Here is a 13135-nt window from a genome sequence, read left to right as displayed (position 1 = left end):
CAACCCCAACAGAAACGTAGAACGAGGTTCCCCTCGAGGAGGGGTGGCTACAAGGCGAAGGGGACGCCCAAGAAAATACCAATAGATACTGTCTTTAATCTGTCAGAACACACGCTCTCACCTGTGGAAACTGAAGTATTGGCACTAGGTCTTTCGTTTGTGCCAACTGTTCCACACAATAAATTTGGTTGGGTTGTAGACCATTACAAATTCGGGAGAAAACTCAGATTGCGTGAGTTTTTCTCCAATAAATCCAATGAAATGACCCAAATAAGTGGTTTAGCTAGACCGAGTGTCTTTGACCCTCAATCAACCAATTCGAGTATACGAACATTTCTCCGTTTGACTAACAATGAGATGAGTACCGGGGTTGTACCACCACGGTACAGTAACCTTTCTCCCGCACAAAGGGTTGCATTAAAGAGCTTGATTAACAATGAACAGATCGTGATTCGACAAGCCGATAAGGGCGGTGCCGTGGTGGTACAGGACTGGTGTAAATATAATGCTGAGATACTCAGACAATTAGCAGACCCCATGGTATATGTGAAGTGTAGAGGCAACCCAATGTTGCAGATTAAAAGATTGGTGGATATCACCATCAATCGGGCTTTGGCGTGTGGATGGTTGGACCAAAAAATAGCTGGCTACTTGACAGTGGATAGTCCAGTATGTCCAATCATCTACACGCTACCTAAAATACACAAGTCTATGATTGATCCCCCGGGTCGCCCAATCATCTCGGCAATGGGCTCTGTTTTACAGCCATTGGCAATCTTTATTGATTCATTTCTCCAACCACTTGTATCCAAGATGCCAAGTTATATTAGGGATACGGCAGACCTGCTTGATAAGATTGATTCCATTGGCATTATACCTGAAGATGCCTGGTTAATAACTTTAGACATCCAGTCTTTATATACAGTCATACCGCATACAGAGGGCCTAGAGGCCATGCGTGAAGCTTTGATCACAGGTCCACACGATGGTCCACCGTCTGAATTTTTGTTGGAGCTTGCTAGCTTGGTATTAAACAAAAATCATTTTGCCTATGGCAAGGATTTCTTTATGCAGTGCAGTGGCACTGCGATGGGGTCAAATTTGGCCCCATCGTATGCCAACCTGTACATGCATAAGTACGAATCCAATAACATCATACCGAGATTTGGATCCAAATGTCTATTTTTTGTTCGTTGTATTGACAATGTCTTTATCATTTGGCTAGGGACCGACACAGAGTTCTATGAGCTGATTGATTATTTACATAGTCTAGATAGCCCTATCCGCTTCACATATCACATCAATCGTGATAGAGTGAATTTTTTGGATGTGTCTCTTTTTCGACACAACGGTAAACTTGCCTCAACTCTCTATAGAAAAGAGACTGATAAAAACACGCTGCTTCATGCCTCCAGTCACCACCCTGCTCATCTGAAAGAGAGTCTTCCCATCTCTCAATTTATGCGTGTGCTCCGAAATAACACCTTGAATGAGGACACTGAGACACAGATTAAGGCGATGGCTGAAAGGTTTTACGAACGCGGCTATTCGAGGAGAACTGTTGAAAGATGTTTGCTCAAAGCAAGATACAGGCACTCCCACTCTAGCCACAGTCATCGTGCCAAGCGAATAGCCAATAGAATGATCTTCACGACCACGTTTGATGTTGCTTCATCACATTCTGAACATGTTTTACGCAAACACTGGCCAATTATTGCCACTGACCCAGTCTTCAAAGGGTTAGGCCATCAACCACCTCTCTGTGCCTACAGACGTGGTAAGAATTTACGACAGATGCTAATGCGTCCTACTTTGCAACCATCTGCCACCATTAAGACCTGGCTTTCAGATACCAAGAAGGGTTGCTACCGGTGCCCTAATTGTACCACGTGCCGGTCGATGATGACTGGTGCAAGTTTTGCACACCCACATAGTGGTCAACAAATCAAAATTCGTCATCGATTACATTGTACCATGGACCATGTAATCTATATCATCATCTGTCCCTGTGGGTACTATTATGTTGGCATGACAACTAGAAACTTCCGTGACAGAATGGCTAACCATCGCACATCAATTCGAGCTGCGTTGGTCTCAAAAGTGTCCGACAAACCTGTAGCACAACATTTTGCAAGTAGGGGGCACTCAATTTCCAGTTTGAAGTGCATGCTGATTGATCATGTACCAAAACCTCCACGTGGGGGTGACTGGGAGAGGCAGTTACGACAACGAGAGGCTAAATGGATATATGAGCTGGACACTCTGACACCACGGGGCCTAAATGAGGCAAATCCATTCAATATTTTTCTTGGATAGGGCTATGACTAGACTTTTTTAATATCCGTACTTTTCATAATGTATGTTTACAATTATGTGTGTTGTCTTGTTTGTGATTTTCTTGTCTTTTGTGTTGGTGATCACTCTGGTTCACCTAGTGGCAGAGGCAATATCACACACCCAATACGGTCTCCATTAAGTCCTGGGTTCCATTTATATCCATGTTATGTGTTTTAAACTTCTATTACACATTTCTCAGCTAAGCTGTATAAGTTATTATGAATTATTCTATATATATATGTATAAAGGCGAGAATGTGTGGTTCTTTTGGTCAGTGATAGGCGGTTAACAAGCTTTTATCTTAGGAATGAAGTTTTTGACAACAGTAAACATGAACCATTATGCAATAATTATTTGTCATCTATTGGAATCAAACTAAGAAGATGTTTAATGTGGTTAATGCTTGTTCCGCACTCAGGACTAATATGGAGCCCTTGCCCTATGTTTAATACATCTATGAATTATTCCCGTGCTTGCGCGCCTTATTACATACTTTTTATGACTATATTAATACATATTCACTTATGTGTTTTGGTCTGTCATGTGATCATTTATACTGGCGTTAGTCGGGTTGCTTAGTAACGACGTACAGCCGTACATTGCCATTTACCACATACACAGTGAAGCGCACGTCACGTCTGCTACATCCACTTCCGCCGGATAGACGTGTGCGTTCCACTGGCAATGGAACGCACAATACTTCCGGTAACGCGACTATCAGCCGCTATCGGTTGTTCTTTTGGTTTTAAATGGTTGTGATTGTGTTCACATGTTGTGTAATTAGTTGATGTTATAGGACATTCGATTGGCTGCACATGTATCCTTGATTACACATGTATCCTTGATTACACATGTTAAACACTTGAATACCAGTGTTTTTTGTTATTTCCTGTTGGATGATTGATGGGCGGGGTTTGTGATATGCCTCTGCTATAAAAGTGCTCCAGGGTTCATTGTGTGTCATGGGCTGCTGGGTGAGAACCTGCTGTAATCTTGTTAGTCTTGAAAAAGGCTCAGATGGAGCCGAAACGTCGACACCTTTTGCTGACATGCTGTTAACTGTCTCTATGTGAGACACACCAATAAAGTTTTCATCATCAAGGAAGTGGTGAGTGCCTGTATCTTTTTTCGGATATATATATATATATATACCGTATTTGCCGGCGTATAAGACGACTTTTTCCCCCTGAAAAACATGCCTCCAAGTGGGGGGTCGTCTTATACGCCGGGTGTACTTCGTAGGCATACATATAGCCAGGGGCGTCACTGCCCCTGGTGACACCCGGTGCGGGAAGTCGCGAAACGGGGGCGTGGCCTAGCATAAGGGGGCGTGGCCTCGCGGGCGGAGCCCCGTTTTCGGCAATCCAGGGGGTTAAGAAGATGTTGGCTGCCCCCCCTTACTCCCCCTGTGTCCGGTGAGTGTACGGCGCTGCCGGCGGGTGAAGCTGTGCTGTGGCAAGTCTCTCTCGAATGCAGTGCCGGCTCCTACACATTCAGCAGTGACAGGCGGTTAGGCAGGGAGGACAGCGGCAGCACTGACATGTCTCTTATAAGAGATTTGGAGTATCAAGGTATGCTTAAGAAGGCGGGGGGCCGAGGAGTGTGTATGAAATGTATAAAAGTGTAACCCTTGGGGCAGCTATATGCATGTAAATCTGATGTTCTTTTACGTTTTATTTGGTGTGTGGAAGGTGTGCGGAAGAGGGGGTAGTCTTATATGGCGAGTATATAACAAACTCTATATTTTGAGTGGAAATGCTGGGGGGTCGTCTTATACGCCCAGTCGTCTTATACGCCGGCAAATACGGTATATATATATATATATATATATATATATATATATATATATATAGATATATATATATATAGATATGTGTATTTAAATGTGTACATTTATATTACAATTTATTATGAATGCTGAAGTAAAGTTATTCCTTCTCATGTGCTGGTCGCTCTGTTGATGAAGCTCTAGGTCAGCCATGACAAGATGGTCTCGAATCCTCACGAGGAGTCCGAGTGTTTATTCTTCTCCCGCCCTGGATAGAATAAAGTGAATGTCTACACGGGGCCCTGTCACCAAGGATCGTATACAGGAAGCGAAGTTATAATTTTAATTATATGCTTTGATGATATTTGCATTACATATGCATGGGGGTGTGCTTGTATTCAAAGATGGTCGGTTACCTTGTTATCCGATATAATTACCCTGGGGAGAAATGGGATATTCCTTGGGTCTTATCTAGAACATTGCAGCATGCTGCCATGCGACTACAAGAGGTATGCACTGACTCCGAGAAATACTGGAGTATCTTCCCTATGAAGGGATAATCTGGTTTGGGGATGGCTTGGTTAAGTTGATCTCGGCAGATACCACTGGTAAGTCTACCATCCTGAGCTATGTTCCCTCACAACGGTTGGTGACGCATTTTTTTGTGGGATGCAGTCATTTTGACCGGTTGGATACCGTTTTGTTTTCCCCTTCTTTGCAGGTAGAGGAAGGTGAAAAGGTAAGAGGTCTGCGGCCTTTTCAAGTTCGCAGAAGCAGATATCGTCCTCTGTTTCTACCACGTCCACCGCAGATCGCTGGGTCTATCTTGCTGGAGCCCACACCGGTGGGAACTCGTCTAATACTCCTCAGTCAGTCCTGGAATGGACTTGACACAGTGAGTTAAGAATACAGTCCATAGGGGGACATACTCGAGTTTCCAGATGATTCCCCTCGCTGATTTTTAAAATAGATCTTACCGATTCTCCTCTGGACGGGGAGGTAGTATGCGACGCCATACAAGGCTTGGTTCAGGATCAGGATATTGTCCTGCTGTCCCTGTCACAAAAAAAAAAAAATTTTTATTCAGGCTTTTTTGTGCTTCTGAGACCGGACAGCTCGGTCAGAACAATCCCAAAAAGATTTCTTCTTAAAAAGTTGAACTACAAGTTGGTTTAAGTGTGGTGTCATCCGCATTAAGTTTACCTGTTTTTGCTATTCAGGATTGTCATTGCCATTTCACCAGAGTGATGGTGGTATGATGGTTTCTTTCTATAGTAAGAGCCATTATTTTTCTGTACTGGGATGCTCTCCTGACTGCGGCGAGGTTAAGAAACAAATGGTACAATTCGTTGTTTCTCTCTAACAGTTCTTCGTCACAAAGAATCGCTGTTGATCCCAACGACGCTGAGGTCGGAGTTGGGAATAAGTTTAGATACTGATCGGTTAAGAGTTTGTTTTTTCCTGTGGAAAGAGATCTGATGATCCAGAGTCGGATCAGGTTTGACACTGTGTAAACCCGTCGATACCTTCCGTTGATGCGGAAGATGGTTGCGGCCTACAAGGCCATTCGGTGAGCAGGTCAAATGCCAGAGTTGTTTTGCGGGACCAGTTGGACATATGGTCCGGGCCTTACCTGCACATGCACCGGAAAATATTCCTATTTTCTAGGACCAGGATATCTCTCCTGTGGTGGCTTCACAGTTCTCACCTCCTACAGGGACGATGGTTCGGGATCCAGGATTAGATCCTGGTGTCCATGGATACAAGGCTCTGAGGCTGGGGAGCAGTTTTTCCAAGGGGAAAGGTCAAGCAGGGAAGCTTGCCTGCAATAAGCATTCTTGGATTAAGACCTGTTTACAACGGAACATCTTCTTCGTGTTCTGCCCGTCTTAATTCTGTCGGACGACTAAACAGCAGTGGCGTAAGTAAGCCACTAGGGCGGAATGAGGAGCAGAGCGGAAATGGTAGAAGCCACAAAAGTTTCCGATGAACGGAAAGGCATGTAAACGCTCTATTACAGGTCGTCGTTCCGGGTGAAGACAACGGAGAAATAGACTTCCTCAGCAGACACGATCTTCATCCAGGAGAGTGGGGTCTTCATCAAGAAGTTCGCAGAAGTGACACGTCTTTGGTGAATTCCTCGATTAGACGTGAGGGCGTTTCGCCTCAACAGGAAACTTCGGGGATGTTGTTCCAAGTCAAGGGACACTCAAGCTATAGCAGTGGACCCCCTCGTGACACCTTGGGTGTGTTCAGTCGGTCTATGTGTTCCCTCCACTTTCACTCTTTCCGAAGGTGATAACCATAAGAAAAACAAGGGTTCAGGCGATCCTCATTGTTCCGGTCTAGCCAAGGAGGGCTTGGTATCCAGATCTTCAAGACTCACTCATAGAAGATCCCTGGCCTCTTCCTCTAAGAGTGGTCCTGTTACAGCAAGGACAGGGCGTGTACCAAGATTTACCGGGGCTGCGTTTGACCGCTTGGCGGTTGAACGCCATATCCTAGCCTGAAAGGGTATTGCCAGTGAAGTAATTTCCACATTGCTTCAAGCTAGGAAAGAAGTCACGGCGAAGCTTTACCACCGTATTTGGAGGAAGTATGTGTCTTGGTGTGAATCCAAGAAGGCTCCTACGGAAGAATTTCAGCTTGGTCGTTTTCTCCATTTTTTGCAAGCAGGTGTGGATGCAGGCCTAAAGTTAGGCTCCATTAAAGTGCAGATTTCGGCCTTATCAATTTTCTTTTAAAAAAAGAATGGGCCACCTTTCCAGAAGTTCGGACTTTCGTGAAAGGAGTGCTGCACTTCCAACCTCCATTTGTGCCCCCATGGCACCTTAATGTGGTGTTGCAGTTTCTTATGTCACACTGGTTGGAACCTTTACGAAAGGTAAAAATTTCTCACTTGGAAAGTGGTCATGCTATTGGCATTGGCGTCCGCAAGGCGGGTGTCGGAATTGGCGGCTTTGTCTCACAAGAGCCCTCTTTGATCTGATCTTCCTTGTGGATAGAGCGGAATTGAGAAATTGGCAACAATTTCTGCCTTAAGTGGTTTCTGCGTTTCACAGGAACCAGCCTATTGTGGTGCCTGGGGCTACTTAAGCCTTGGCTGATTCGAAGTTTCTTGATGTAGTCAGAGCTTTGAATATTTATGTCGCCAGAACGGCTCAAATTGGGGAAACAGACGCTCTGTTTATCCTGTATGCTCCCGACAATAGTGGGGCCCCTGCTTCTAAGCAGACTGTTGGACGTTTGATCTGGGATACGATTCGGCATGCTCATTCTACGGCTGGCTGGCCGGTACCGAAGTCTGGGAAGGCCCATTCTACCAGGAAGGTGGGCTCTTCTTGGGGCAGATGCCCGGGAATCTCGGCGTTTCACAATTTTCCGAGCGGCTACTTGGTTGGGTTCAAACACTTTTCCTAAGTTCTACAAGTTTGATACCCTGGCTGATGAGGACCTCAGGTTTGCTCAATTGGTGCTGCAGAGTTGTCTGCACTCTCCCGTCCGGTCTGGAGCTTTGGTATAAACCCCATGGTCCTTTTGGAACCCCAGCATCCTCTAGGACGTAGGAGAAAATAGGATTTTAATACCTACCGGTAAATCCTATTCTCTTAGTCCGTAGAGGATGCTGGGCGCCCGCCCCAGTGCGTACTGTATCTGCAGCTATTGGTTGTCGTTACACTCATGTGGTGTTTCTTTGCAGTCAAGTCTGTTGCTGCGGTTATTCGTGCCATGACATGCGATATGTGATTATCGGTCATGATACACACAGGTTGTGTTACGTTTTCGGTCAGCGTATTGGTGTATGGTTTTTCCATGCCGTCAGCTGGTGTTCTATTGAATGCCACGTTCTTCGGCATGTTCGAGGTGTGAGCTGGTATGACACTCACCGTGTTTAAACAATAAATTCTTTCCTCGAAATGTCCGTCTCTCTGGGCACAGTTTTCTAACTGAAGTCTGGAGGAGGGGCATAGAGGGAGGAGCCAGTTCACTCCCATTCAAAGTCTTAGTGTGCCCATGTCTCCTGCGGATCCCATCTATACCCCCATGGTCTTTTTTACAACCCCAGCATCCTCTACAGACTAAGAGAAAAGGATTTACCGGTAGGTATTAAAATCCTATTATTCTTCACAAGTTTTCCGAAATGTCCTCCAGCGTCTGTTGGATATCAGATTGCATTTCCCCTGGTATTCCAATGTGGTGAGTTTACTTGTTTGATTTTCTAAATAAAGATACATGCAGGACAAAGTGTCTGAGGTTTTGGTGGATCAGTCTGAAAGGGTTACAGAAACAATTCACATTGTTATACATCAAAGATTGGAATTAGGGTGGCCAATCCCGGGCCATTTTAAAATGATCAATCCCAGGATACCCGGGATTGGCATGGTTTTTGTATAAATTTACTTTTTTCAATGTGTATCCTCCTCCCTCGCCTCACCCAGCTAACTCGCAATCCTCCGGTCTACTTGCTGCGGTGTGAGGTCCCACAGCTGGCGACAAGCATCGTGTCATGTTGTGCAGTGCACAGGTCAGGGGAAAGGGGAGCTGGGCAGGGGGATCCGGGAGGAGGCTTAACAATGCCTGGCTTTGAAAAAACAAAGGGAGCTTCCAATCTCGAAATCACCAGGATTCGAAGCTTGGGATCCGGGATTGAATACCGGGCAATTTTTAGCCTAAATCCCGGGATTGGCCACCCTAATTGGAATAATATCACTAAAATAACACCTGTTTTTACTCGCCGAAGCCATTAGGCAAATGATGTGCTAGACAGAAGAAGTTATTATCAACTTAACATTAATTTTTATGTGAGATAATCTGAGTAAATTTGCCCTACGGAGTTCTGTCTATTTCTCCCCAGTGCACACAGGTCCCTGTCTTATTATAGACCAGGTGTAGGCAAACTTTTTCTATAAGTGCACCAGATCTATCAATCAACGTATACATACATGTATGTAATCACTTTCCTCCACATGCCTCATATATGTATGCCATCAGAACTCTCCACATGCCCCATATAATTCTTATATGCCAATCAGAATTCATCCCCCATTACCTTTGAGACTGGAGCCCATGCAGTGAGGTGGTACAGCACACTTTCCTCCTCTGGCCCTCTCACTTTCCCATGTTGTACTGAGGAGAAGATTATATGATGCACCTCTCTCCCCAGCCACCAGCACAGAGACACACCCCTGCTTCTGTAGCTGCTCCCAGCCAGATGATGTGCTTTTTAAGTCTCAGCTGACCCCAGTGGCGAATTTCCCATTAGGGGCGGCACTTGAATGCTTGTGTTGGTAACGTCAGCCCAAAATGTACACGCCAACTGCAAAATATTTCCACTGTACTGTACCATGTGCCATCTTGAATGCAGTATGAATGGGTAAGACATGCATATACTGCCCCTGTAAGCTGTCCTGCTTAGTAATTATGTATAAAAATAAAGTCCATAGTGGTTATTTTTATTATTCTATTAAATTTTTTGTTGAGGGCTTCTAACCAATCAACAAAAATAATAAAAATAGGCAGGCGGGGGACGGCCGTTAATGTTATGCCTAGGGGCACCCTCACCCCTTAATCCGCCCCTGGTTGACCCTCATGCCAGGAGTTACCTACCCCTGTTATAAACACTGGGTGCTCATGCAATGTTTTTGCATAATATGAGATGTGATGCTATAATAAGACTTCTTTCCTTCCTTTCATTTATTTGCAGGAGTGACAGTTCTTTCAGGTTCTTCGTGTTCTTCTTTGTGTACATCTGTCAGTTTGGTGTGCATGTTCTTCAAGCTGCTGGGTTTAAAGGCTGGGGTAATTGGTAAGTCTACACACTTTAGGGCACGTTTTATTACCCAGCATTGTGAGAACTGAGCAGATATAGAAAATGTACACATCTCATCTACCTGATGCATATCTAATCTTTCTAGAGAAAGACATCCCAGAGAGCAGTGGTTCCCAAACTTGGTCCTCAAGGCAACCTCACAGTCCAGGTTGTACAGATATCCATGTGTAAGTACAAGTGACATAATTAGTTCCTCAGTCAGTTTGATTATACCATCTGTGCAAAAGCATGGATATCCTTAAAACCTGGACTGTTGGGATGCTTTGAGGACAGCGTTTGGGAAACCATACCCTAGATGACTAAGATTGGAATGATGCACGGACGTTCCCTTATCGCATACTTTTTAGGAGAAGTGTCATGGTTCATCTCTGGTCCACTCCCCCCATATCTAAAGGTTTGGGTACTTGTCTGATGGAGCCTCTCTAGACAAGTGCAGAGTATTTTGCACTAGCAGTTGTGTGTGCCTAATGCTGGGTACACACTGGAGGATATATCGGCCCTTTGAGCGAACCGTCAATATATCGCCAGCCATCGGCGGCTGTGTACAAACTATATGTATGTGAAGGACGTCGTTCACAGACATATCACTTGCTGCGAGGACTGACGTCAAAGCTGGGTGGGCAAATTCAACTGTATATTCTTACCTGGATCGGTGCAGCGGCGGGTTCACCGACGTGTCAGCCCAGTGTGTTCCCCGCTATGGCAATATTTTGCTATATTCATTATTATAGCCTAAGGGCAAAGGGTAATGGAGGGAGGGAGAAGGGGGGGGGCTGGGGGGCTAAGTGGATCAACCACTTAAAGACTTTTTTACATCCACAACAATATATTAATGGTGAATATGCAGATTTCTGAAAGTAAATGAACTTTAGAAGTTCTCATTCAGTAACGCTCTATTGCATTAAGAGACTAATAAACCCCACTGGCTTTGTGTGAGGAAGGAGAATGTACTGCACCGTGCACTGTTTTTGTTATGCAGTAAAATAATCCATGTAGCGATTAATTAACTTGGTTTCATATCAGTAAAGGTCTTTATTGTTTCCAGCGGTTGGATTTCTGCACTAACTGCACTCAACAACAATATTCCAGTGGGAATTATGATGATATTGATCGCCGCCCTTTTCACAGCCTCTGCAGTAGTATCACTAGCCATGTTTAAAAAGGTAAGATGATCAAATGACAATAATTGCAGATACTGATGGTCCGTCCTGAAGTCTCAAGAAAATGCAGTTGCACAATCTTATAGATGTGTGCCATTGGCCACCATGTGTATATACACAGGCGTTGTAGACCTTGCTGAGCGGGTAGCGCCGGGCCTGGCTGCCATCCCGCCTGATAGTGCAGCTGCCATCCACTGTAAGCCCGTCTGATAGTGCAGCTACCATGCGCTGTAAGCTTACTCTACTGTATATAAATGTCACCCTGCAACGTGAAATCTTACCTCTGCATTTGTGTATAGTCCAATTTTTATAAATGCAAAGAAAAATTCTTTTATAAGCAGTCTAATCATGTAATTTGAAAGTAACATGGTTGATATTGAAGTGACAAACCCATCGCAGTTAGACTTATTAAGGTAACAAATCCGGTGCCGGTAGTCTTGTACTACTTCTAGCTGCTAGAGCTGAAGTGACATCATTTACCTCAATGCACTGGATGTATCTCTATATTCATGTCCGATCTGTCAGAAAGCACATTTCTCTATCGTCCTAGTGGATGCTGGGGTTCCTGAAAGGACCATGGGGAATAGCGGCTCCGCAGGAGACAGGGCACAAAAAAGTAAAGCTTTAGGATCAGGTGGTGTGCACTGGCTCCTCCCCCTATGACCCTCCTCCAAGCCAGTTAGATTTTTGTGCCCGGCCGAGAAGGGTGCAATCTAGGTGGCTCTCCTAAAGAGCTGCTTAGGAAAGTTTAGCTTAGGTTTTTTATTTTACAGTGAGTCCTGCTGGCAACAGGATCACTGCAACGAGGGACTTAGGGGAGAAGAAGTGAACTCACCTGCGTGCAGGATGGATTGGCTTCTTGGCTACTGGACATCAGCTCCAGAGGGACGATCACAGGTACAGCCTGGATGGTCACCGGAGCCTTGCCGCCGGCCCCCTTGCAGATGCTGAAATAAGAGGTCCAGAATCGGCGGCAGAAGACTCCTCAGTCTTCTAAAGGTAGCGCACAGCACTGCAGCTGTGCGCCATTTTCCTCTCAGCACACTTCACACGGCAGTCACTGAGGGTGCAGGGCGCTGGGAGGGGGGCGCCCTGGGAGGCAAATGAATACCTATTTTGGCTAAAAATACCTCACATATAGCCTCCGGAGGCTATATGGAGATATTTAACCCCTGCCAGAATCCGTTAAGAGCGGGAGACGAGGCCGCCGAAAAAGGGGCGGGGCCTATCTCCTCAGCACACAGCGCCATTTTCCCTCACAGAAAGGCTGGAGGGAAGGCTCCCAGGCTCTCCCCTGCACTGCACTACAGAAACAGGGTTAAAACAGAGAGGGGGGGCACTAATTTGGCGATATGCTTATATATATATTAAGATGCTATAAGGGAAAACACTTATATAAGGTTGTCCCTATATAATTATAGCGTTTTTGGTGTGTGCTGGCAAACTCTCCCTCTGTCTCTCCAAAGGGCTAGTGGGTCCTGTCCTCTATCAGAGCATTCCCTGTGTGTGTGCTGTGTGTCGGTACGTGTGTGTCGACAGGTAGGAGGACGATGTTGGTGAGGAGGCGGAGCAATTGCCTGTAATGGTGATGTCACTCTCTAGGGAGTCGACACCGGAATGGATGGCTTATTTAGGAAATTACGTGATAATGTCAACACGCTGCAAGGTCGGTTGACGACATGAGACGGCCGACAAACAATTAGTACGGTCCAGACGTCTCAAAAACACCGTCAAGGGTTTTAAAACGCCCGTTTACTTTAGTCGGTCGACACAGACACAGACAGGGACACTGAATCCAGTGTCGACGGTGAATAAACAAACGTATTCCTTATTAGGGCCACACGTTAAAGGCAATGAAGGAGGTGTTACGTATTTCTGATACTACAAGTACCACAAAAGAGGGTATTATGTGGGATGTGAAAAAACTACCATAGTTTTTCCTGAATCAGATAAATTAAATAAAGTGTGTGATGATGCGTGGGTTCCCCCCGATAGAAAATTATGGGCGGTATACCCTTTCCCGCCAGAAGTTAGGGCGCG

At 45.3% G+C, this 13135-nt stretch overlaps 1 protein-coding gene across 1 annotated transcript in view; it reads left to right on the top strand.

Annotated features, from left to right (window-relative positions):
- Positions 1 to 13135, top strand: part of SCAMP1 (secretory carrier membrane protein 1) — an 85070-nt gene that overhangs the window by 56777 nt on the left and 15158 nt on the right. The window contains exons 7-8 of the mRNA XM_063963634.1: positions 9810 to 9911; positions 10981 to 11098. Of these exons, the coding sequence (XP_063819704.1) occupies positions 9810 to 9911; positions 10981 to 11098 (220 nt within the window). The remainder of the gene's footprint in view (positions 1 to 9809; positions 9912 to 10980; positions 11099 to 13135) is intronic.

This window comes from Pseudophryne corroboree, chromosome 1 (genome assembly GCF_028390025.1).
Source record: "Pseudophryne corroboree isolate aPseCor3 chromosome 1, aPseCor3.hap2, whole genome shotgun sequence".
Lineage (NCBI taxonomy): Eukaryota > Metazoa > Chordata > Amphibia > Anura > Myobatrachidae > Pseudophryne > Pseudophryne corroboree.
The sequence above is the reverse complement of the archived record's forward strand: the minus strand, read 5'-3'. Positions and strand labels throughout refer to the sequence as shown.